Below are 25,333 nucleotides of genomic sequence, written 5' to 3'. Positions count from 1 at the left end.
AAGCCTTCATTCTATTGAAGGTATGTCCAACATGTTATTAAAGTTCACCATAACCAATAGCCTTCATTCTATTGAAGGTATGTCCAACATGATTGAGACAGTCATGTAATGTCCTTCAACTGTATTCCATGCTGTCTCCTGAGTCAGACCACTCAGTCACTCCTTAGCTTGGTGTGACCTAATGGACAGCTGTACTTAAGGTAAGGCTACTGCACACTTAGAGAAGGGATGCATGTGGTCCAATTTACCAGCTAACTCTCTTGACTTTTTGTCTGTCCCTGACATTCTCTCTCTTGCTCAGAAACCCTTCACACCACTGAGAAGATTGGCCGTAGATTTAGCTGAAAGCCCTGGTCCTTCTTTTAATGTCTGGACATGCAGGGTACGGCTACGGCAGCCAAGGCTTTTAAAGACAGACAGAAAGAAAGAAAGGAAGAAAGAAAGAAAGAAAGAGACACAATGTTGTAGAGAACTGAGGGTGCATCTGAAATAGGCCCTGGTTAGCGCTGAACGTGGTTCCATTTTAGCCTGAGTAAATGAGTACAACAGACAAGCAATGACTCAGATCTCTCTCATTCAAACACTTTGTCACAGTCATCGCGTTGTGTGTGAAACCTCTTACCTTCAAACAAAGCGATCCCATGACATTTGAGGACATTTGACAATCCCCAGTACTGTACAGTACACATGCACTATGCACTTGAATGAAGGCACACATACTTTCACAAAGATCCACCCTCCTACACACATGTCCTACGTGCAAGCATACTACCGTGACCCAATGTCAATGTTATTCGTTGGAACAAACGGTTGTCCTTACTGAGGAACACCCACCTATTCCACTTTACAGCATGACATTCACAGAGAAGGGAACCGACACTCATAGAAAAATGACCTGATTTCACATGTTGAAAATCCTGTGAAATCACATGAAAACATGTTTTTGAAACACTTCACATATGATCACGTTTTCACATGTGGTTTCATGTTATCACATGTTGCTTTACATGTTGTCACATGTTATCGCATTAACTTCACATAAGATCACATGATCACATTAAAACGTGTTTTTGGAACAAAGCAAATTCATGTGATTTTCCCATGAATCTCTCCTCTCCTCTCTCCTCTCCTTCCCTCATCACTCCTCTCGTCTCCTTCCCTCATCACTCTCTCCTCTCCTCATCACTCTCTCTTCTCCTCTCCTTCCCTCATCACTCTCTCTTCTCCTCATCACTCATCACTCTCTCTTCTCTTCTTCTGCCATCACTCTCTCCTCTCCTTCCCTCATCACTCTCTCCTTCCCTCATCACTCTCTCCTCTCCTTCCTTCCCTCATATCTCTACTCTCCTTCCCTCATCACTCTCTCTTTCCCTCATCACTCTCTCTTCTCCTCTCCTCTCCTTCCCTCATCACTCTCTCTTCTCCTCTCCTTCCTTCCCTCATCACTCTCTCCTCTTCTTCCCTCATCACTCTCTCCTCTCCTTCCCTCATCACTCTCTCCTCTCCTTCCCTCATCACTCTCTCCTCTCCTTCCCTCATCACTCTCTCCTCTTCTTCCCTCATCACTCTCTCTTCTCCACTCCTTCCATCATCACTCTCTCCTCTACTCTCCTTCGCTCATCACTCTCTCCTCTACTTCCCTCATCACTCTCTATTCTCCTCTCCTTCCCTCATCACTCTCTCCTCTTCTCTCATTCAGTCATCACTCTCTCCTCTCCTTCCCTCATCACTCCTCTCCGCTCCTTCCCTCATCACTCTCTCCTCTTCTCTCATTCAGTCATCACTCTCTCCTCTCCTTCCCTCATCACTCCTCTCCGCTCCTTCCCTCATCACTCTCTCCTCTTCTCTCCTTCCCTCATCACTCTCTCCTCTCCTTCCTTCATCACTCTCTCATCTCCTTCCCTCATTACTCTCTCCTCTCCTTCCATCATCACTCTCTCCTCTCCTTCCCTCATCACTCTCTCCTCTCCTTCCCTCATCACTCTCTCTTCTCCTCTCCTCTCCTTCCATCATCACTCTCTCTTCATCTATCCTTCGCTCATCACTCTCTCCTCTCCTTCCCTCATAACTCTCTCCTCTCCTTCCCTCATCACTTCTCTCCTCTCATTCAATCACCACTCTCTCCTTCCCTCATCACTCTCTCGTCTCCTCTCCTTCCCTCATCACTCTCTCGTCTCCTTCAATCACCACTCATCACTCTCTCTTCTCCCCTCCTTCCCTCATCACTCTCTCCTCTCCTCTCCTTCCCTCATCACTCTCTCCTCTCCTTCCCTCATCACTCTCTCCTCTCCTTCCCTCATCACTCTCTCCTCTCCTTCCCTCATCACTCTCTCCTCTCCTTCCCTCATCACTCTCTCCTCTCCTTCCCTCATCACTCTCTCTTCTCCCCTCCTTCCCTCATCACTCTCTCCTCTCCTTCCTTCATCACTCTCTTCTCTCCTTCCCTCATCACTCTCTCCTCTCCTTCCCTCATCACTCTCTCCTCTCCTTGGGGAGGACGGCTCTTAATAATGGCTGGAACGGAGCAAATGGAAAGGCATCAGACACATAGAAACCATGTTTGATGTATTTGATACCATTCCACGAGCCCGTCCTCCCCAACCAGCCTCCTGTGGTGTAATCTGGGACACAGACAATACATCAAGCTAAGCACAGGGATACCTCTGACGTCTCTCAGAGGGATGTTTAAAGATATTCAGTAGTGGACTCAAAGTCTGAGTTCCAAATTACACCCTATTCCTTCTATAGTAGGCCTACCCTATGGGCCGTGGTCAAAAACACTGCAATAAATAGGGAACAGGGTGCCATTTGGGACGCAGCCATTCATCTGAGTGAGATGTTTTAAAGACTGGGCTGTAATGCATCTCATTCTATATGAAGCACACACACCTGTCCTTCAGCATAAGTACTGGCCCCATTCCTTCATCAACCTTGTGAGTCAGCAGGATCCTGAGTGTGTGTGTGTGTGTGTGTGTGTGTGTGTGTGTGTGTGTGTGTGTGTGTGTGTGTGTGTGTGTGTGTGTGTGTGTGTGTGTGTGTGTGTGTGTGTGTGTGTGTGTGTGTGTGTGTGTGTGTGTGTGTGTGTGTGTGTGTGTGTGTGTGTGTGTGTGTGTGTGTGTAATTAAGGTGTGCATGCAGACACTCTCAAGGGGTACACCCTGTGGGCGGCAAGTAGTCTGGTGGTGAGGAGCGTTGGGCCAGTAACCGAACGGTTGCTGGATCGAATCCCTGAGCTGACAAGGTAAAAATCTGTCATTATGCCCCTGAACAAGGCAGTTAACTCACTGTTCCCCGGACGCCGTGGATGTCAATTAAGGCAGCCCTCTTGACATCACTGATTCAGAGGGGTGGGGTTAAATGCGTAAGACACATTTCAGTTGAATGCTTTCAGTTGTACAACTGACTAGGTATCCCCACGTCTCCTGTCTCTCTCACACCATCTGCTCAGCCTCCTTCTAGGCCGGAAGGGTGATTATAGACACAAAAGTGTGTGTGTGTGTGTGTGTGTGTTTACCCATCTGCATGAATGTAGACATCTTCATATCCCATAATGAGTAATAATCACTGAACAGCATTCCGTTCTCATGCTCACACACATAACAGACGAGAGCAGTGTTTCCCCAACTCAGTCCTGGGGACCCTAAGGGGTGTGTTTGGGTTTTTGCCCTAAACCTACACAGCTGATTCAAATGATCAAAGCTTATTGATTAGTTGATTCTTTGAATCAGCTGTGCAGTGTCTGGGAAAAGTCCCCAGGTCCAAGTTTGGGAAACCCTTGATTACTGGTTATATTGCCACTAGAATGAGCGCACGCACGCACACATACACACATACAGACAAGTACACACACATACACACACAAGTACACACACATGTACACACACAGAAACACAAGTACACACACATACACACACAGACACGTACACACACATACACACACGTACACACACGTACGCACACATACACACACAAGTACACACAAACTCACACGCACGGCTCACACACAGACTTCTGACAGACCTGGATCACAGTGGCATCCACAGATAAATCACCACTCAATACCCTGGTTTATTCTTTGTACCCATCTTCTTTCTCTGCTAATATCAACTCTGGGACATGACTATATAGGAAATCAATACGTTTCAACAATAAGCGCTTTCAGCCCTCTAATAACACACAGTGTATATTTGAGAAAGATTGGTGTGTGATCTTTCTGTCATGGGTTTTGGTTAACCTTGTATCTGGACAACGTGTGTGCATGGAGAGCGGAGTGCGTGTTTGTATCTGGCGCCCCTTCTCCTCCCATCATCCCTTCTGTTCCCTCCATCACCCCCTTTCAGCTAGCAGAGAGACTGATGCTAGCTGTCATACAACCTGGTTGAAAACACTCTCCTCCCGTCCCTCCATCACTCTCTCTTTACCTCCAGGGAGCCAGCGGAGAGGCTGGTGTTAGTGTTGGTGCTGCTCAGATTGCGTGGCAGGGTCCGGTTGCGCTCCACCGTGTCTCCCCCTCCTGTTAGAATCTGCCTCACCGACGGCCTCTGGCACGGCTTCAGTGAGTGCCCGTACCCATGCATGTGGCCCCCATGCACGTGGCCCCCTGGAGCGTGCATGTGGCCCTGGGGACCTTGACTCCCATGCACGGGGAGCTGCTTGAGCGTCCCGTAAGAGCGGTTCATGTTCATGCCGATGTTCATGTTGTGGTCGCCGGGGGAGATGAAGTCAGCTGGGTAGGCCTCGCTCTCCGCCGGGTGGAGGGTCATGGGCGATGGGGGCGGAGGGAAGGGCGGGTCATCCACTGCGATGTTTAGCGGCTTGTCCTCGCCCCCCAGCCCCAGACCCAGACCTGGGGGCAGAGGGGGTTTTAAACTGACCGTCCTACGGGGTAATACCATATAGTCCCCCTCCCCTCCCCCACAAGGTCCATCCAGAGTGTTGGGAGGAGGGGGCGGTCGAGACCAGCCCATCCCGCTCTCAGTGCACAGGTAGACAGGCGCCGTGTTCCTGGGGTGCCCCTGGTGCATCTGCTGCTCCACGTTCACCTCCTTTTTCACAGGGGTGTCACTCAGCTCGTTCAGAACACCCAGCGAGGGCACCTGCGTGGTGAGACGGGGAAACTCATGTTAAGGAGCCATCACTAAATACACTACAGATATTATCACTGATATCACTAAAGACACTGTTTGAAAAAAGGGTTTCAAAAGGGTTCTTCGCCTGTCCCCATAGCAGAACACTTTTGGGTTCCATGTAGAACCCTCTGTGGAAATAGTTTTTATATGGAAGCCAAAAGGGTTCTACTTGGAATCAAACAGGTTCTTCCTGGAACCAAACAGGTTCTACCTGTAACCAAAAAGAGTTTCAAAGGGTTCTCCTATGGAGACAGACAAAGAACCCTTTTAGGTTCTAGATAGCATATTTTTATGTAAGAGTTTCACTAAAGACAATATAGATTAGTTAGCGTTGATATCACTATAGATTTGCTCTTTGCTGTATAGTGTTTTACTTCATTTCTGGTAAGAATAATTGTAAGATTAAGATCACTTTATTGGTCAATGTACAGGACCAATCGAAATTTGACACACCTTTTAAAACCCAACCCCTCCCAAAGACAGACATACAGTGCCTTTGAAAAGTATTCAGACTTTTTCCACATTTTGTTAAGTTACAGCTGTATTCTAAAATGGATTAAAAAAATATTTATATCCTCAGCAATCTACACAAAATAGCCCATAATGACAAAGCAAAAACAGGTTTTCAGAATATTTGCAAATGTATTACAAGTAAAAAAACAGAATTACCTAATTTAGATGTTTTCAGACCCTTTGCTATGAGACTCAATATTGAGCTCAGGTGTATCCTTTTTCCATTGATCATCCTTGAGATGTTTCTACAACTTGATTGGAGTCAACCTGTGGTAAATTCAATTGATTGGACATGATTTGGAAAGGCAACCACTTGTCTATTTAAGGTCCCACAGTTGACAGTGCATGTCAGAGCAAAAACCAAGCCATGAGGTTCGAAGGAATTGTCCGTAGAACTCTGAGACAGGATTGTGTTGAGGCACAGATGTGGGGATGGGTACCAAACATTTCTGCAGCATTGAAGGTCCCCAGGAACAGTGGTCTTCATCATTCTTAAATGGAAGAAGTTTGGAACCACCAGGACTCTTCCTAGAGTTGGCCGCCCGGGCAAACTAAGCAATCAGGGGAGACGTGCCTTGGTCAGGGAGGTGACCAAGAACCCGATCACTCTGAAAAATCTCCAGAATTCCTCCGTGGAGATGGGAGAACCTTCCAGAAGGACAACAATCTCTGCAGCACTCCACCAATGAGGCCTTTATGGTAGAGTGGCCAGACGGAAGCCACCTCTCTATAAATGGCACATGACAGCACGCTTGGAGTTTGCCAAAAGGCACCTAAAGACTCTCAGACTTTTAATAAACAATAATCTCTGGTCTGATGAAACCAAGATTGAACTCTTTGGCCTGAATGCCAAGCGTCATGTCTGAAGGAATCCTGGCACCATCCCTACGGTGTAGCATGGTGGTGGCAGCATCATGCTGTGGGGATGTTTTTCAGCGACAAGGACTGGGAGACTAGTCAGGATAGAGGGAAAGATGAACAGAGCAAAGTGCAGAGAGATCCTTAAAACTTCTTTGGGATAGGGAGCAGTATTTTCACGTCCGGATGAAAAGCGTGCCCAAAGTAAACTGCCTGTCACTCAGGCCCAGAAGCTAGCGGCACGCCTTTCCCAAACAGGTTAATGAAAACCTGCTCCAGAGAGCTCAGGACCTCAGACTGGGACGAAGGTTCAACTTCCAACAGGACAATGACCCTACGCACACAGCCAAGACAACGCAGGAGTGGATTCGGGACAAGTCTCTGAATGTCCTTGAGTGGCCCAGCGAGAACCCAGACTAGAGCCCAATCGAACATCTCTGGAGAGACCTGAAAAATAGCTGTGAAGCAATGCTCCCCATTCAACCTGACAGAGCTTGAGATGATCTGCAGAGAAGAATGGGATAAATTCCCCAAATACAGGTGTGCCAAGCTTGTAGTGTCATACCCAAGAAGACACGAGGCTGTAATCGCTGCCAAAGGTGCTTCAGCAAAGTACTGACTAAAGGGTCTGAAGACTTATGTAAATGTGTTTATTTCAGTTTTGTATTTTCTGTAAATTTGTAAAATGTTCTAAAAACCTGTTTTCGCTTTGTCATTATGGGGTGTTGTGTGTAGATTGATGAAGAAAACAAAACAATGTAATCCATTTTAGAATAAGGCCGTAACGTAACAATGTGGAAAAAGTCAAGGTGTCAAAATACTTTCCGAATGCTCTGTATATATATAAAGGTTTTGGAGTGGTGCGGGGGGCTGCCATACTCGGAGCCCAGGGAGCTGTTGTTGTGGGGGTTAAGTGCCTTGCTCAAGGGAACAACAGCAGTCAATGGTATCTAGGATTTCATACCAGCAACCCTCCGGTTGCCAGCTCACATCCCGACAGATTTTTCCCATTGGACCCGGGATTCGAACTGGCAACCCTCTGAGTTGACTCTCTAACCGCTACTCTACCTGCCGCCCCTAATGTCCCAACATGCCTGAGAGGGAGGGTCTATGCAAATGTGTTGCACACTGATAGGCTTAAATTAAACTACATTTGATTGTGTGAGTAGATTTGTTTTGCATTTAATCCCATTGCCCATCTGCCCATTTATCCATCCATCCATCTATCCAATCGGTCCCTCACCTGGACGAGTAGGTTGGGAGGGGGGATGTTTCCAGGGAGGGAGCTGAAGTTGACCCCTAGGCCCCCCTCCTGGTGGGCCGCCAGCTTGGGGTCATCCTCTTCATCAAGGGAGATACGGGAGAGGGTACCGGTGATGGTTGCTGGGTTACAGGTGTTAACTTCCTTGAAGATGACTGGAGGGAGAGAGTGAGAGGAGAGAGGGGGAGGGGAGAGAGGGGAAAGGAGGTGGGGATAGAGAGCAGAATAGAGATGGAGAACAGAATAGAGATAGAGAGCAGAATAGAGATAGAAAGCAGAATAGAGATAGAGAGCAGAATAGAGATAGAGAGCAGAATAGAGATAGAGATAGAGAGCAGGATGAGATAGAGAGCAGAATAGAGATAGAGAGCAGCATAGAGATAGAGATCATAATTTAGAGATAGAGAGCAGAATAGAGATAGAAAACAGGATAGAGATAGAGAGCAGAATAGATATAAAGCAGAACAGAGATAGAGCAGAATATACATAGAGAGCAGGATAGATAGAGAGCAGAATAGAGGTAGAGAGCAGGATCGATAGAGGACAGAATAGAGATAGAGAACAGAATAGTGATAGAGAGAAGAATAGAGATAGAGAGCAGAATAGAGATAGAGATACAGAGCAGAATGGAGATAGAGAGCAGAATATAGATAGAGAGCAGGATATAGATAGAGCGCAGAATAGAGATACAGAGCAGAATAGAGATACAGAGCAGAATAGAGATAGAGAGCAGGATAGAGATAGAGAGCAGAATAGATATAGAGCCAGATAGATAAAGAGAGCAGAACAGAGATAGAAACAGAATAGATAGTGAGACAGAGAGCAGAATAGAGATAGAGAGCATGATAGAGATAGAGAGCAGGATGAGATATAGAGCAGGATAGAGATAGAGGGCAGGATAGAGATAGAGAGCAGAATAGATATAGAGCAGGATAGAGATAGAGAGCAGGATAGAGATAGAGAGCAGAATAGATATAGAGCAGGATAGAGATAGAGAGCAGGATAGAGTTAGAGATCAGAATAGATATAGAGCAGGATAGAGATAGAGAGCAGAATAGATATAGATCAGGATAGAGATAGAGAGCAGAATAGAGATATAGAGCAGGATGGAGATAGAGAGCAGAATAGAGAGAGTGCAGGATAGAGATAAAGAGAAAGATAGAGAGAAAGATAGAGATAGAGAGAAAGATAGAGATAGAGAGCATGATAAAGGGATGTGAAGAAGAGGTTGAGGCATATATAGTGAACTTACAATACAGTACATTAAAAAATAGTTAAAATAGGTAAGATGGTATGAAAATAGTATGAACAGACAGAGAGAGAGAGAGAGAGAGAGAGAAGGAGAGAGAGAGAGAGAGAGAGAGAGAGAGGAGAGAGAGAGAGGAGAGAGAGAGAGACATATATGCATTGAGCCTCCTGACATGGTTTTAAATAATAGACATTTGTGGAATTAATAAAATTAAAAAAACAGCAACAAAACATGACAAAAAGCAGAACCATTCATCATATATGCAGACAACCCTTGAAATATACTGGAATGAAGACAGAAAACTCTCTCTAGACTCCCGGTCCTGTGGTAGGGGTGACTCAGCAGAGGTGAGCTTTGTTCCTGACACTGTGGCCCTCAGCTATTCTCGCACAGTATATACTGTAGATAGAGGCGGTCTGTCTATTTGATAAGATGTATGAGAGAGTATCTCTGTCCCACATGACACCCTATTCCTTGTTTAGTGCACTACTTTGGACCAGGGCCCATAGGGCTCAGGTCAATAGTAGAGCCATTTGGGACACAGTCAGTGACATTGTGTAAAATGCAGTTGGCTCCAAATGAAATGGACCTGGATAACCCCCTGCTGCTGCCTTCAATTCCATCACATGGCCACTATGGGAACTCATTATTCCCTGTCTAGTTTTGACAGATTGCTTTATATTGTGTGTGTGTGTGTGTGTGTGTGTGTGTGTGTGTGTGTGTGTGTGTGTGTGTGTGTGTGTGTGTGTGTGTGTGTGTGTGTGTGTGTGTGTGTGTGTGTGTGTGTGTGTGTGTGTGTGTGTGTGTGTGTGTGTGTGTGTGTGTGTGTGTGTGTGTGTGTGTGTGTGTGTGTGTGTGTGTGGGTGTGGGTGTGGGTGTGTGGGTGTGTGGGTGTCCTGAGACCAACAGCAAGGTAGGATGAGATTTTATGTCTTATACTGAGACCACAATGAAACAGAATATGAAACTAATCTTGGCTTAGAGAATGTTTTGGTTGTCCTTTTCATTTTCATACTTTTAGTTGAGTGAACAAACAAAGGAATGAAGACACTTCTAAAATACCCAACTACAATATATGACTAACTGGTAAGAGTCAACATCAAGGCCAAATATCAGATGACATCCTGTTCCTGTATAGTGCACTTGTTTGTTTTGGTCGTCTAATCAAAGTAGGGCACTTGTTTGTTTTGGTCGTCTAATCAAAGTAGGGCACTTGTTTGTTTTGGTCGTCTAATCAAAGTAGTGCACTTGTTTGTTTTGGTCGTCTAATCAAAGTAGGGCACTTGTTTGTTTTGGTCGTCTGATCAAAGTAGGGCACTTGTTTGTTTTGGTCGTCTGATCAAAGTAGGGCACTTGTTTGTTTTGGTCGTCTAATCAAAGTAGTGCACTTGTTTGTTTTGGTCGTCTGATCAAAGTAGGGCACTTGTTTGTTTTGGTCGTCTGATCAAAGTAGTGCACTTGTTTGTTTTGGTCGTCTAATCAAAGTAGTGCACTTGTTTGTTTTGGTCGTCTGATCAAAGTAGTGCACTTGTTTGTTTTGGTCGTCTAATGAAAGTAGGGCACTTGTTTGTTTTGGTCGTCTAATCAAAGTAGTGCACTTGTTTGTTTTGGTCGTCTGATCAAAGTAGGGCACTTGTTTGTTTTGGTCGTCTAATCAAAGTAGTGCACTTGTTTGTTTTGGTCGTCTAATCAAGTAGTGCACTTGTTTGTTTTGGTCGTCTAATCAAAGTAGTGCACTTGTTTGTTTTGGTCGTCTAATCAAAGTAGTGCACTTGTTTGTTTTGGTCGTCTAATCAAAGTAGTGCACTTGTTTGTTTTGGTCGTCTAATCAAAGTAGGGCACTTGTTTGTTTTGGTCGTCTAATCAAAGTAGGGCACTTGTTTGTTTTGGTCGTCTGATCAAAGTAGGGCACTTGTTTGTTTAGGTCGTCTAATCAAAGTAGGGCACTTGTTTGTTTTGGTCGTCTAATCAAAGTAGGGCACTTGTTTGTTTTGGTCGTCTGATCAAAGTAGGGCACTTGTTTGTTTTGGTCGTCTAATCAAAGTAGGGCACTTGTTTGTTTTGGTCGTCTGATCAAAGTAGTGCACTTGTTTGTTTTGGTCGTCTAATCAAAGTAGGGCACTTGTTTGTTTTGGTCGTCTAATCAAAGTATTGCACTTGTTTGTTTTGGTCGTCTGATCAAAGTAGTGCACTTGTTTGTTTTGGTCGTCTGATCAAAGTAGGGCACTTGTTTGTTTTGGTCGTCTAATCAAAGTAGGGCACTTGTTTGTTTTGGTCGTCTAATCAAAGTAGGGCACTTGTTTGTTTTGGTCGTCTGATCAAAGTATTGCACTTGTTTGTTTTGGTCGTCTGATCAAAGTAGTGCACTTGTTTGTTTTGGTCGTCTAATCAAAGTAGTGCACTTGTTTGTTTTGGTCGTCTAATCAAAGTAGTGCACTTGTTTGTTTTGGTCGTCTAATCAAAGTAGGGCACTTGTTTGTTTTGGTCGTCTGATCAAAGTAGGGCACTTGTTTGTTTTGGTCGTCTAATCAAAGTAGGGCACTTGTTTGTTTTGGTCGTCTGATCAAAGTAGGGCACTTGTTTGTTTTGGTCGTCTAATCAAAGTAGGGCACTTGTTTGTTTTGGTCGTCTAATCAAAGTAGTGCACTTGTTTGTTTTGGTCGTCTAATCAAAGTAGGGCACTTGTTTGTTTTGGTCGTCTGATCAAAGTAGGGCACTTGTTTGTTTTGGTCGTCTAATCAAAGTAGGGCACTTGTTTGTTTTGGTCGTCTGATCAAAGTAGGGCACTTGTTTGTTTTGGTCGTCTAATCAAAGTAGGGCACTTGTTTGTTTTGGTCGTCTAATCAAAGTAGTGCACTTGCGAGTAGGGTGTAATTTGAGACGTAGCCTTAGTCATTGTAATAGACAGACATACAAGGTCAGAATAACATGGCCTACTGTTTATAGTCAGAACAACAGTTCAACTAGACAAGGGATGGGCAGCTCCAGTCCTCGGGGCCTGATTGGTGCCCCAGCTAACACACCTGCCTCCAATAATCAGATCATCATGATCTTCAGTTTAGAATTGAATTTGATTAATCAGCTGTGTTTGCTAGGGATGGAGACAAAGTGCGAGACCAATCAGGCCCTCGAGGACTGGAGTTGCCCACCCCTGGACTAGAGCAGCATATTTAAGCCTGCATGCATATTAATAACACATTCATGCTAACCTGGTCACCAAATCAGGTTTATACCGGTCAGATTGAATATGGTCACGCAATGGGCCCTATTCAATCAATCCAGTAAATGCTTTTGATTGAATGCAGTCCGAAGTCATACCACCATGAGTCTCACCTCACAGTCATACAGTCATGCTGAATTACATGCACACAGCGTCAGAGTTTAAAGTGGTCACTGCTGGGCCACAATTAACTTAGGACAATCTGCAAGTACATCTGTAAGTAGCTCAAAGTTTCATACAGTTTCTGTGTATTGATGTTAATGAGAGATAAAACAAGGAGAATCAAGACACTTTTCGTGTTATTACATTATATTTTTACAATAGTGTGTTCAATAGAACTAAATCAGAGAACAATCTTGGCATAGCCTTCGTCAGGGAGTACAATAATCCGTTGTTCTATTGAACAGGGCCTTTAGTCAGAGAAAACCTTAATAAATCTACAAAGACATAGTACTGCATCCCTGCAGCATTTCACGTCCTTCTTTGTTCTACAAGATTTGCATGAAAGTTTGAGTCAGGAGTTTGATGTAGATCTCAAATTAGGGTTGGGCCATTAGTGATTGACTGTGTTATGAGGGTCAGGTTGGTGCCAGACTTACATGGGTGTCCTCTCTCTGCAAGGGTGGAGGGGGAAAGTAACCATGACTGGGTGTTAATTTACGTCCACAGTGTTACACACATCACCCACACACACACACACATAAACACACACAGAAACATGCACGGGCACACAGACGCACGCACGCACACACAGACACATACACACACATCTAAATTCCAGTGATGGGGAACATTGCGGCTCTGAACCGACTCAAGGGCTACCGAGCTCAGCCAATAACAGATTCATTCCTTCAAGTAGGAAGAGATCCCATTGGATGAAATCAGTGTGAGTGACAGGGCAAAATAGTACCGCTCATGATTGAATTCCGAGACTCTATTGTTCCCATCACTGCATTTACATTCAGACAAGCAAAGCCTTAGCTACAGCGTAGTGCTCCCCATGGACACATTGACAGCATGTTAGACTGATACAAAAGAGTGTGATAGAGAGAGAGAGAGAGAGTGAGAGAGAGAGCGAAAGGGGCGAGATAAGGAGATAGAGAGAGATGGAAAGTGAGCGACAGAGGGAGAGAGAGAAGGGGGATAGAGAGAGAGAAAGAGGTAGAAGGGGGGGAGAGAGAGGGGAGCAAGAGAGGGAGAGAAAGAGAGAGAGAGAAGGGGTGAGAGAGATAGAGAGACAGAGAGAGATGGAGAGTGAGAGAGAGAGGGAGAGAGAAAGAAAGAGAGAGAGAGAGAGAGAGTGAGAGAGAGAGCGAAAGGGGCGAGATAAGGAGATAGAGAGAGATGGAAAGTGAGCGACAGAGGGAGAGAGAGAAGGGGGATAGAGAGAGAGAAAGAGGTAGAAGGGGGGAGAGAGAGGGGAGCAAGAGAGGGAGAGAAAGAGAGAGAGAGAAGGGGTGAGAGAGATAGAGAGACAGAGAGAGATGGAGAGTGAGAGAGAGGGAGAGAGAAAGAAAGAGAGAGAGAGAGAGAGAGAGAGAGAGAGAGAGAGAGAGAGAGAGAGAGAGAGAGAGAGCGCGAAAGAGATGGAGAGAGAGAGAGAGCGAGAGAGAGACTGAAAGAGAGAGAGAGAGCTGGAGAGTGAGAGAGAGAGATAGAGAGAGAGAGAGAGAGAGAGAGAGAGAGAGAGAGAGAGAGAGAGAGAGAGAGAGAGAGAGAGAGAGAGAGAGATGAGAGAGAGAGAGAGCGAGAGAGATGGAGAGAGAGAGCGAGAGTGAGAGAGAGATATAGAGAGTGAGAGAGAGAAAGAGAGAGAGAGATCCTACCTGTTTGACATGCCAGGTCCACATCTTTTTCAAAGTCCGACTGGCAGAGCGCATGGGGAAGAAAAGAGACAGTTACACAGCAGTGTGTGTGTGTGTGTGTGTGTGTGTGTGTGTGTGTGTGTGTGTGTGTGTGTGTGTGTGTGTGTGTGTGTGTGTGTGTGTGTGTGTGTGTGTGTGTGTGTGTGTGTGTGTGTGTGTGTGTGTGTGTGTGTGTGTGTGTGTGTGTGTGTGTGTGTGTGTGTAATAGTTATAGTATGGTTTTGGGGCAACATTGGGAAACAGAATTATACAGTCTAATATTCTATTCCAACTAACACAACATCAAGAGACAGCGATTCATTTCCATTGCATATTGATGCCAGAAAGCCATATTGAAGCCTGACAGCCCTAGCAAACAGGGGAAGACCCTCACAGATGAAACAGAAATGACTGAAGATGAGAGGAGAAGTGCTTTTGAAAGATGAAAATAACATCACACCAATACACAGTTAGAATAAACCATTCTAATGGTGCTACAGATGAGGATTTAGAGACAAAGATGTTAGACTACACCATTCTAATGTGCTACAGATGAGGATTTAGAGACAGAGATGTTAGACTACACCATTCTAATGGTGCTACAGATGAGGATTTAGAGACAGAGATGTTAGACTACACCATTCTAATGGTGCTACAGATGAGGATTTAGAGACATAGATGTTAGACTACACCATTCTAATGGTGGTACAGATGCTTTAGAGACAGAGATGTTAGACTACACCATTCTAATGGTGCTACAGATGAGGATTTAGAGACAGAGATGTTAGACTACACCATTCTAATGGTGCTACAGATGAGGATTTAGAGACAGAGATGTTAGACTACACCATTCTAATGGTGCTACAGATGATATAGAGACAGAGATGTTAGACTACACCATTCTAATGGTGCTACAGATGAGGATTTAGAGACAGAGATGTTAGACTACACCATTCTAATGTGCTACAGATGAGGATTTAGAGACAGAGATGTTAGACTACACCATTCTAATGGTGCTACAGATGAGGATTTAGAGACAGAGATGTTAGACTACACCATTATAATGGTGCTACAGATGATTTAGAGACAAAGATGTTAGACTACACCATTCTAATGGTGCTACAGATGAGGATTTAGAGACAAAGATGTTAGACTACACCATTCTAATGGTGCAACAGATGAGGATTTAGAGACAGAGATGTTAGACTACACCATTCTAATGGTGCAACAGATGAGGATTTAGAAACAGAGATGTTAGACTACACCATTCTAATGGTGCTACAGATGAGGATTTAGAGACAGAGATGTTAGACTACACCATTCTAATGGTGCTACAGATGAGGATTTAGAGACAGAGATGTTAGACTACACCATTCTAATGTGCTACAGATGAGGATTTAGAGACAGAGATGTTAGACTACACCATTCTAATGGTGGTACAGATGATATAGAGACAGAGATGTTAGACTACACCATTCTAATGGTGCAACAGATGAGGATTTAGAGACAGAGATGTTAGACTACACCATTCTAATGGTGGTACAGATGATATAGAGACAGAGATGTTAGACTACACCATTCTAATGGTGCAACAGATGAGGATTTAGAGACAGAGATGTTAGACTACACCATTCTAATGTGCGACAGGATATTTTTTGTTGTTAATGTAACCTTTATTTAACTGGCAAGTCAGTTAAGAACAAATTCTTATTTACGATGACGGCCTACCCCGGCCAAACCCAGAAGACGCTGGACCAATAACACCAGCTCTACCTTTCTGTCTCCAAACCTAACACCACCTCTACCTAACACCAGCTCTACCTTTCTGTCTCCAAACCTAACACCAGCTCTACCTTTCTGTCTCCAAACCTAAAACCAGCTCCACCTTTCTCTCTTTAAACCTAAAACCAGCTCTACCTAACACCAGCTCTACCTTTCTGTCTCCAAACCTAAAACCAGCTCTACCTTTCTCTCTTTAAACCTAAAACCAGCTCTACCTAACACCATCTCTACCTAACACCACCTCTACCTTTCTGTCTCCAAACCTAACACCAGCTCCACCTAACACCAGCTCTACCTTTCTGTCCCCAAACCTAAAACCAGCTCTACCTTTCTGTCTCCAAACCTAACACCAGCTCCACCTAACACCAGCTCTACCTTTCTGTCTCCAAACCTAAAACCAGCTCCACCTTTCTCTCTTTAAACCTAAAACCAGCTCTACCTAACACCAGCTCTACCTAACACCAGCTCTACCTTTCTGTCTCCAAACCTAAAACCAGCTCTACCTTTCTCTCTTTAAACCTAAAACCAGCTCTACCTAACACCAGCTCTACCTTTCTGTCTCCAAACCTAAAACCAGCTCTACCTTTCTCTCTTTAAACCTAAAACCAGCTCTACCTAACACCAGCTCTACCTAACACCACCTCTACCTTTCTGTCTCCAAACCTAACACCACCTCTACCTACTATAATGCCTCCTGCTCTTGTTTCCCTCAGCTTGTCTTTTGTAACCTTCAAGAGAGAATTTACCCTCAACTTTGATTGGTTGGAACAAATGACTTTGTAAAAGAACCAACACAAACAGCACCACACAAACAGCACCACACAAACAGCACCACACAAACAGCACCACACAAACAGCACCACACAAACAGTACCACACAAACAGCACCACACAAACAGCACCACACAAACTGTACCACACAAACAGCACCACAAAACAGCACCACACAAACAGCACCACACTAACAGCACTACACAAACAGCACCACACAAACAGCACCACACAAACGGATTTCTTGGATTCAATGAGGGACAGTTCCAGTGTTCCATTCCAAAATGGCCTCCCTGCAAACCTCTCAAACTTGAATGTGAAATGAACGTTGCACCACATTGCCATGCAGACCCAGGCCTCTCCACTCTCTCTTCTCCTCTCTCCCCACAGCAACAATCCGCCTAGCGTCCTCCACGGAACCCACTCACAAAAGCCTTTGTTTGGATATTAAAGTATAAAGCATTTTGGGCACGAGAGGGAGGGAGGGAGGGAGGGAGGGAGGGAGGGAAGAAGAGGGAGTAAGAGAGAGATGTGGACCCCAGGAAGAGTAGCTGTTGCTTTTGTAACAGCTAATGGGGATCCTAACAAAATACCCCAAAATACCAAGACATGGAAGAAGATGGAGGGAGGGGAAAGGCAGAGAGAAGGCGAGAGTTAAAGAGAAAGAAAGACAGAGGGAGAGAAAGATAGATAAATAGAGGGACAGAAAGAGAAAGGGAACATTTGAAAGGGAAAGAGAGAAGGAGAGAATGAATACAGGTCTCAGAGGAGAGGAAAGCTCTTAGTACGCAAATCACACAGCTGCACAAATGGCTCTCGCCTAAACGGACAAATGAGGATTTAGACTCTCATCTCACCTCTCTCGCTCTCTGTCTCTCCCTGTCTCCCTCTGTCTCTCTCTCTCGCCCCATCTCTCTCTTTCTCTCTCGCTCTCTCCATATCTCTATCTCCCTCATCTTAGCATGAGTGTACGCACACCCACACACGTACACACACACACCCACACACGTACACACACCCACACACGTACACACACACCCACACACGTACACACACACACACGTACACACACACACCCACACACGTACACACAGGCTGAGTATAGAAAGTAAGTCAGGTAAACCGTCAGCATCATTACAAACTACTGTTTGTCCAGACGTTTTTGAGGAGGGCATTCACATCAGCCCTGTGTTCAGCTAACACTGGAAACCACTTAAGCACAAGATAACCCAAAACACTTCCGGCTGAATTATCATTGGAAAAGATGCAAGAACAAAACAACATTTGGATCCCAAAACTTAATCTAAAAACACATCTATATAGATCTAAAAACACATCTATATAGATCTAAAAACACATCTATATAGATCTAAAAACACATCTATATAGATCTAAAAACACATCTATATAGATCTAAAAACACATCTATATAGATCTAAAAACACGTCTATATAGATCTAAAAACACATCTATATAGATATAAAAACACATCTATATAGATCTAAAAACACATCTATATAGATATAAAAACACATCTATATAGATATAAAAATACCAGCATGAAACAACTTTGACTGGTAGCAGCTAAAACTATAAAAACTTGCTGGCACTAATCTACTTTGCAGCTCGGTGGTTTCCAAACTTTCCCCCCAACGGACCATAATAAAACATGATTTGTTATGTTTTGCAGGCTAATACCATTTATATTAAATAAATGGAAAGACATTTCCTGTACCACAAGGGGGTATATCCACAGTTTGGGAACCATTGCTGAAAACCTTTGTGGAAAATGTACTTTTCTACCACATAATAACTTTACTACACTGCTACGTATATTGGCTACTTGAGGACACAGCAGCTATCTACTGTGGTTGACGTACTGATTTGCTGTTGGGGTACTTGTGGTTGTGGGCGTGGTTGTGGGCGTGGTTATAGGCGTGGTTGAGGGTGTGGTTGAGGGCGTGGTTCATGTGTTCGTGGTTCATGTGGTTGTTGTGAGGCAGGCTGTGGTAACAGCCTTGTTGGCAGCTGCGTTGGAAGCCCTGGTGAGGGTGGCATAATGGCGGGTATGGTGACTGTTGGTGGCATGACGATGATGGGCAGAGAGAAGCTCCAGTGCCAACAGTGCCAGCAGTGCCAGCAGTGCCAGCGCCGTAGCGCAGAGAGCCACACTGCTGCCCGCAGTAGGACACGTTCTGACACTTCTGATGCTGGGATGAAGAAGAGATGTGAGAAGAGGAGAGATGAGAGAGGGGAAGTGGAGGAGAGGACAATAGAGGGCAGAATGGGAAGGACCAAGCCAGTCCAAACTAACTACCAGAATGGTTAAATGATGGTTCATCTCATTAAACATGTACTCTAGTCTGAAGACTGGTTACTCTCAAGATGTCCTATCTTCTCAAGATGTCCTCCTATCCCCTCAAAATGTGTTCCTATCCTCTCAAGATATCCTTTCTTCTCAATATGTCCTCCTATCTTCTCAGTGTCCTCCTATCATCTCAATATGTCCTCCTATCTTCTCAGTGTCCTCTTATCATCTCAATATGTCCTCCTATCTTCTCAGTGTCCTCTTATCATCTCAATATGTCCTCCTATCTTCTCAGTGTCCTCTTATCATCTCAATATGTCCTCCTATCTTCTCAGTGTCCTCTTATCATCTCAATATGTCCTCCTATCTTCTCAGTGTCCTCCTATCATCTCAATATGTCCTCCTATCTTCTCAGTGTCCTCTTATCATCTCAATATGTCCTCCTATCTTCTCAGTGTCCTCTTATCATCTCAATATGTCCTCCTATCTTCTCAGTGTCCTCTTATCATCTCAATATGTCCTCCTATCTTCTCAGTGTCCTCTTATCATCTCAATATGTCCTCCAATCTTCTCAGTGTCCTCCTATCATCTCAATATGTCCTCCTATCTTCTCAGTGTCCTCCTATCATCTCAATATGTCCTCCTATCTTCTCAGTGTCCTCCTATCATCTCAATATGTCCTCCTATCTTCTCAGTGTCCTCTTATCATCTCAATATGTCCTCCTATCTTCTCAGTGTCCTCCTATCATCTCAATATGTCCTCCTATCTTCTCAGTGTCCTCCTATCATCTCAAGATGTCCTCCTATCTTCTCAGTGTCCTCTTATCATCTCAATATGTCCTCCTATCTTCTCAAGATGTCCTCCTATTCTCTCTAGTGAGTTTATGGTAACACTTTTCACAAGGCCTACTTAATACTTTTATGGCTGTTATGTCATACACTACCAAAAGTATGTGGACACCTGCTCGTCGAACATCTAATTCCAAAATCATGAGCATTAATATGGAGTTGGTCCCCCATTTGCTGCTACAACAGCCTCCACTCTTCTGGGAAGGCTTTCAACTAGATATTGGAACATCGCTGCAGGGACTTGCTTCTATTCGGCCACAAGAGCATTAGTGAGGTTGGGCACTGATGTTGGGTGATTAGGACTGGCTCGCAGTAGGCATTCTAATTCACCCAAAAGGTGATATATGGGGTTTAGATCATGGCTCTGTGCAGGCCAGTCAAGTTCTTCCACTCAGATCTCAACAAACTATTTATATATGGATCTCGCTTTGTGCACGGTGTATTGTCATGCTGAAACAGGAAAGGGCCTTCCCCAAACTGTTGCCACAAAGTTGGACGCACAGAATCGTCTAGAATTTCATTGTATGCTGTAGTGTTAAGATTTCCCTTCATTGGAACTAAAATATAGCCCCAGACTATTATTCCTCCACCACCAAACTTTGCAGTTGGTAGAATGCATTAGGGCAGGTAGTGTTCTCCTGGCATCTGCCGATCCCAGATTCATCCGTCGAACTTCCAGATGGTGAAGCGTGATTCATCATTCCAGAGAAGGCGTTTCCACTGCTCCAGAGTCAAATGGCGGTGAGCTTCACATTACTCCAGTCAACGCTTTGCATTGCACATGGTGATCTTAGGCTTGTGTGTGTCTGCTTGGCCATGGAAACCCATTTCATGAAGCTCCTGATGAACAGTTCTTGTGCTGACGTTGATTCCAGAGGTAGTTTGGAATTCGGTAGTGAGTGTTGCAACTGAGGACAGACACTTTTTACATGCTAAGCACTTCAGCACTCAGTGGTCCCGTTCTGTGAGGTTGTGTGTCCTACCATTTTGTGGCTGAGCCGTTGTTGCTCCTAGATGTTTCCACTTCACAATAACAGCACTTACAGTTGACCGGGGCAGACATTTTTGTATTTGACGAACTGACTTGTTGGAAAGGTGGCATCCTATGACGGTGCCACGTTGAAAGTCACTGAGCTCTGCAGTAAGGTCATTCTACTGTGAATGTTTGTCTAAGGAGATTGCATGGCTGTGTGCTCGATTTTATACACCTGTCATTTACAGTTGTAGCTGAAATAGCCGAATCCACTACTTTGAAGGGGTGTCCACATACTTTTATACATATAGTGTATCATGGCTAGGACAGGTTTTTGAAGGCTTTATGGCAAATGGGTTCAAGAAAAGTTTTCCTTATGCACTCAGTCGCCTTGAGCCTTTTGGAGTGAGGGATTCATTATGGATTATGCTATTTTGGAAAATGGCTGTTGGAAACACTTTGGATTCACCAATTAATTTGATATGACTGTTTTTGATATTAATCAAAAAGCCTAATCAATTACTTCAAGTGGATTGAGATTAGTTTATTGTCAGACTATGGATTTAAAAGACAAGTACATCTCTTCTTGTTAACTTTGTCATGAGTTGGTTTACTCGTAAAGTGTGACGTGACCAGGAAAAACAGCAAGGAAAAACTCTGGACCCTACAGTTAGGAAACAAACCCATCCATTCCTCCTCAACACTACACTTAAAACAACTTTGCATTTCTGTTGTTGCTGGTATAGGTAATCTAAGGTGAAGCTTCAGCCTCCTAAACTTCCTAGAGGTCCATTCAAGAGACCAAAACACTACAGTAAATGACTGTGTGAATAACAAAATCAAAGGGGAGGGAGGGTTCAATGTAGGAACTTTTATAACTAATGAATATTGCAGAGCGTTGTGACCTGGGTGACATTGGGAGGCACTTCATGTCTTTATGATTTACAATGCTATTAGCATGATTTTGGACAAAGTAACCTTATGTATAACCTTATGTGAGCTTTACCTTACACACCCTGTGCATAATGATGAGGGCCTTTCATATGGGATAAACCAACCTGCCGCACTGACAGCCATGTTAATAAAAATATGAAATGAAAATATGAAAATTACAGGTGGGATTATAAAATATCTTTAGGAGGGACTGAACAAATGATTGGGTTAGGATTTTAGGCACAATCCCAAATCGACACCTGTCAAATCCTCTCAGAACACCACAAGGAGATGTGGTCGATTTGGGACTGGGCATTAATATAGTTAGTGAAGAGCAGAATTTGGAGAACAGAAACAGGGAAGTTTTAGGACGAGCAGGATGTGGTTATGTAGCCTGGTCCCAGGAGTTGGCAAGACAGCACAAACAACTGATGAGAGACCAGGCTAGCAGTGGTTATGGGTCTAATAAGGGATGAAATGGAATATTATTCACCATGATCTGCACCTGTCCGTTCTTGCATGAGTCCGGTGAGTTCTCACTGTCGTCTTTACATCCCCCCATCCGACAGCGCACTGCGTCCTGAACCTGGAAGAGACGGACGAGGAGGGACAGAAGTAGAGGAGGAGGGAGAGAAGTAGAGGAGGAGGGAGAGAAGTAGAGGAGGAGGGAGAGAAGTAGAGGAGGAGGGAGGGAAGTAGAGGAGGAGGGAGAGAAGAAGAGGAGGAGGGAGAGAAGTAGAGGAAGAGGGAGGGAAGTAGAGGATGAGGGAGAGAAGAAGAGGAGGAGGGAGAGAAGTAGAGGAGGAGGGAGAGAAGTAGAGGAGGAGGGAGAGAAGTAGAGGAGGAGGGAGAGAAGTAGAGGAGGAGGGATGGAAGTAGAGGAGGAGGGAGGGAAGTAGAGGAGGAGGGAGAGAAGTAGAGGAGGATGGAGGGAAGTAGAGGAGGAGGGAGAGAAGTAGAGGAGGAGGGAGAGAAGTAGAGGAGGAGGGAGAGAAGTAGAGGAGGAGGGAGAGAAGTAGAGGAGGAGGGAGAGAAGAAGAGGAGGAGGGAGAGAAGTAGAGGAGGAGGGAGAGAAGTAGAGGAGGAGGGAGGGAAGTAGAGGAGGAGGGAAGGAAGAAGAGGAGGAGGGAGGGAAGTAGAGGAGGAGGGAGGGAAGTAGAGGAGGAGGGAGAGAAGTAGAGGAGGAGGGGGGAAGTAGAGGAGGAGGGAGAGAAGTAGAGGAGGAGGGAGAGAAGAAGAGGAGGAGGGAGAGAAGTAGAGGAGGAGGGAGAGAAGTAGAGGAGGAGGGAGGGAAGTAGAGGAGGAGGGAAGGAAGAAGAGGAGGAGGGAGGGAAGTAGAGGAGGAGGGAGGGAAGAAGAGGAGGAGGGAGAGAAGTAGAGGAGGAGGGGGGAAGTAGAGGAGGAGGGAGAGAAGTAGAGGAGGAGGGAGGGAAGTAGAGGAGGAGGGAGAGAAGTAGAGGAGGAGGGAGAGAAGTAGAGGAGGAGGGAGAGAAGTAGGGGAGGAGGGAGAGAAGTAGAGGAGGAGGGAGAGAAGTAGAGGAGGAGGGGGGAAGTAGAGGAGGAGGGAGGGAAGTAGAGGAGGAGGGAGAGAAGAAGAGGAGGAGGGAGAGAAGAAGAGGAGGAGGGAGAGAAGTAGAGGAGGAGGGAGGGGAGTAGAGGAGGAGGGAGAGAAGTAGAGGAGGAGGGATGGAAGTAGAGGAGGAGGGAGGGAAGTAGAGGAGGAGGGAGAGAAGTAGAGGAGGATGGAGGGAAGTAGAGGAGGAGGGAGAGAAGTAGAGGAGGAGGGAGAGAAGTAGAGGAGGAGGGAGAGAAGTAGAGGAGGAGGGTGAAAGGGAGGAAGGTAGATTAAGGTCTTCATTCTAGTTTTGAAATGAGTTTAGCTACATTAAGACTATCATAGAGAGTAGGCTATGTTCATACATACAGTACTCTACATGTGTTTATTGAGTACGTAACTGTTACAAACGTATATATTATCTTAAGAATGTTTGATCATCTATATTAGGTTGTGTTTTAGTAAGAGACTAGAACATGGTCTATTACCCTGTCATGAACATGTATTGTATCATTAGTGGGTTTTATTTAATAGTTCAAAATCAAGAGACACCCACTTTCTTTAAATGTGTGCGTTAGCATTAGTACTGTATGTATTAAAAAGTACTATAGAAATAAACGCCAAGTAATTGTTTGATTGATGGATTCAAGCACTCTTTGAAGACATTCAAAGATAAAGAAAGTGAGAGAAGAGAAATATAGGCAGAGAGTGAGAGAGAGAGGAAGAGAGGAAGAGAGTGAGAGAGAGAGAGAGAGAGGAAGAGAGAGAGAGTGAGAGAGAGTGAGAGTGAGTGGGAGAGAGTGAGGCTCTGAGTGCGGGAGAGAGAGTGTGAGAGAGAAAGAGAGATAAAGAACAGAAAAAGACAGTGTACAACACTGTTGAATCTAGATAGGCAGCCTGTCTACTGAGGGTTGTGTTAGGAAGATGAGATTTTATTCAAATTGAGATATGACTGGTAACTAACTCCAGAGCCACAGTGCTCTGAGATATAATACTGTTTGCTATTCTCTGAAACTTTCATTAAGTGAGCTAAAGCTAGGTAGTGGAATAAATATTGTGGATCTAATGTTCTTCCTGATAATCCTGGACTATCAGACCACCATTTTATTTTGTTTGCAATCTCAACAAATCTGCTAAGACCCCAAACAAGGATTATCAAAAGCAGATAAATTGTCGGACAACCCAAAGATTCCTAGATGCCCTTCCAGACTCCCTCCACCTACCCAAGGACGTTGGAGTACGAAAAACAGTTAACCATCTAACCGAGTATATACATTTAACCTTGCGTAATACCCTAGATGCAGTCGCACCTCTTAAAACAAAAACAACTTGTCACAAGAATTTAGCTCTCTGGTATACAAAAAATACCTGAGCCCTGAAGCAAACTTTCAGAAAATTGGACCGGAAATGGCGCTAAGTTTTCCGACTAGCTTGGAAAAACAGTACCGTGCAATATCGAAGAGCCCTTAATCTTGCTCGATCAGCTTACTTTCCCAACCCGATTGAGGAGAATAAAAACAATGCAAAAAGTATTTTTGATACTGTCGCAAAGCTAACTCAAAAGCAGTATTCCCCAAGAGAGGACGGCCTTCACTTCAGCAGTTTGTATTTTTATTTTTATTTCACCAGGTTGGCCAGTTGAGAACAAGTTCTCATTTACAACTGCGACCTGGCCAAGATAAAGCAAAGCAGTGTGACACAAACAACAACACAGAGCTACACATGGAATAAACAAACGTACAGTCAATAACACAATAGAAAAGTCTATACACGGTGTGTGCAAAAGAGGTAAGAATTCATGAAATTCTTCAAGGAAAAGATAATGCTGTTTTGCCTGCGGCCATGGAACCCTGAACTGTTCACCAGACGTGCGACCTTGTCCTGGACCTGCTGTTTTCAACCCACTCTATCTCTATATATATCTCTCTATCTCTATATATATTTATCTCTATCTCTATATATATCTCTCTATCTCTATATATATTTATCTCTCTATATATATATCTCTCTATCTCTATATATATCTCTCTATCTCTATATATATTTATCTCTCTATCTCTATATATATTTATCTCTCTATATATATAT

General features: G+C 44.4%; 1 protein-coding gene across 1 annotated transcript in view; it reads right to left on the bottom strand.

Moving 5' to 3' along the window:
• LOC139558863 (adhesion G protein-coupled receptor B2-like) overlaps positions 1 to 25,333 on the bottom strand; it is a 635,752-nt gene that overhangs the window by 73,446 nt on the left and 536,973 nt on the right. Inside the window, exons 25-29 of the mRNA XM_071374380.1 lie at positions 22,184 to 22,276; positions 14,057 to 14,096; positions 12,830 to 12,844; positions 7,744 to 7,916; positions 4,422 to 5,096 (exon numbers count right to left, since the gene is read on the bottom strand). Coding sequence (XP_071230481.1) covers positions 4,422 to 5,096; positions 7,744 to 7,916; positions 12,830 to 12,844; positions 14,057 to 14,096; positions 22,184 to 22,276 — 996 coding nt within the window. The remainder of the gene's footprint in view (positions 1 to 4,421; positions 5,097 to 7,743; positions 7,917 to 12,829; positions 12,845 to 14,056; positions 14,097 to 22,183; positions 22,277 to 25,333) is intronic.

This window comes from Salvelinus alpinus, chromosome 29 (genome assembly GCF_045679555.1).
Source record: "Salvelinus alpinus chromosome 29, SLU_Salpinus.1, whole genome shotgun sequence".
Taxonomy (NCBI): Eukaryota; Metazoa; Chordata; class Actinopteri; order Salmoniformes; family Salmonidae; genus Salvelinus; species Salvelinus alpinus.
The sequence above is the reverse complement of the archived record's forward strand: the minus strand, read 5'-3'. Positions and strand labels throughout refer to the sequence as shown.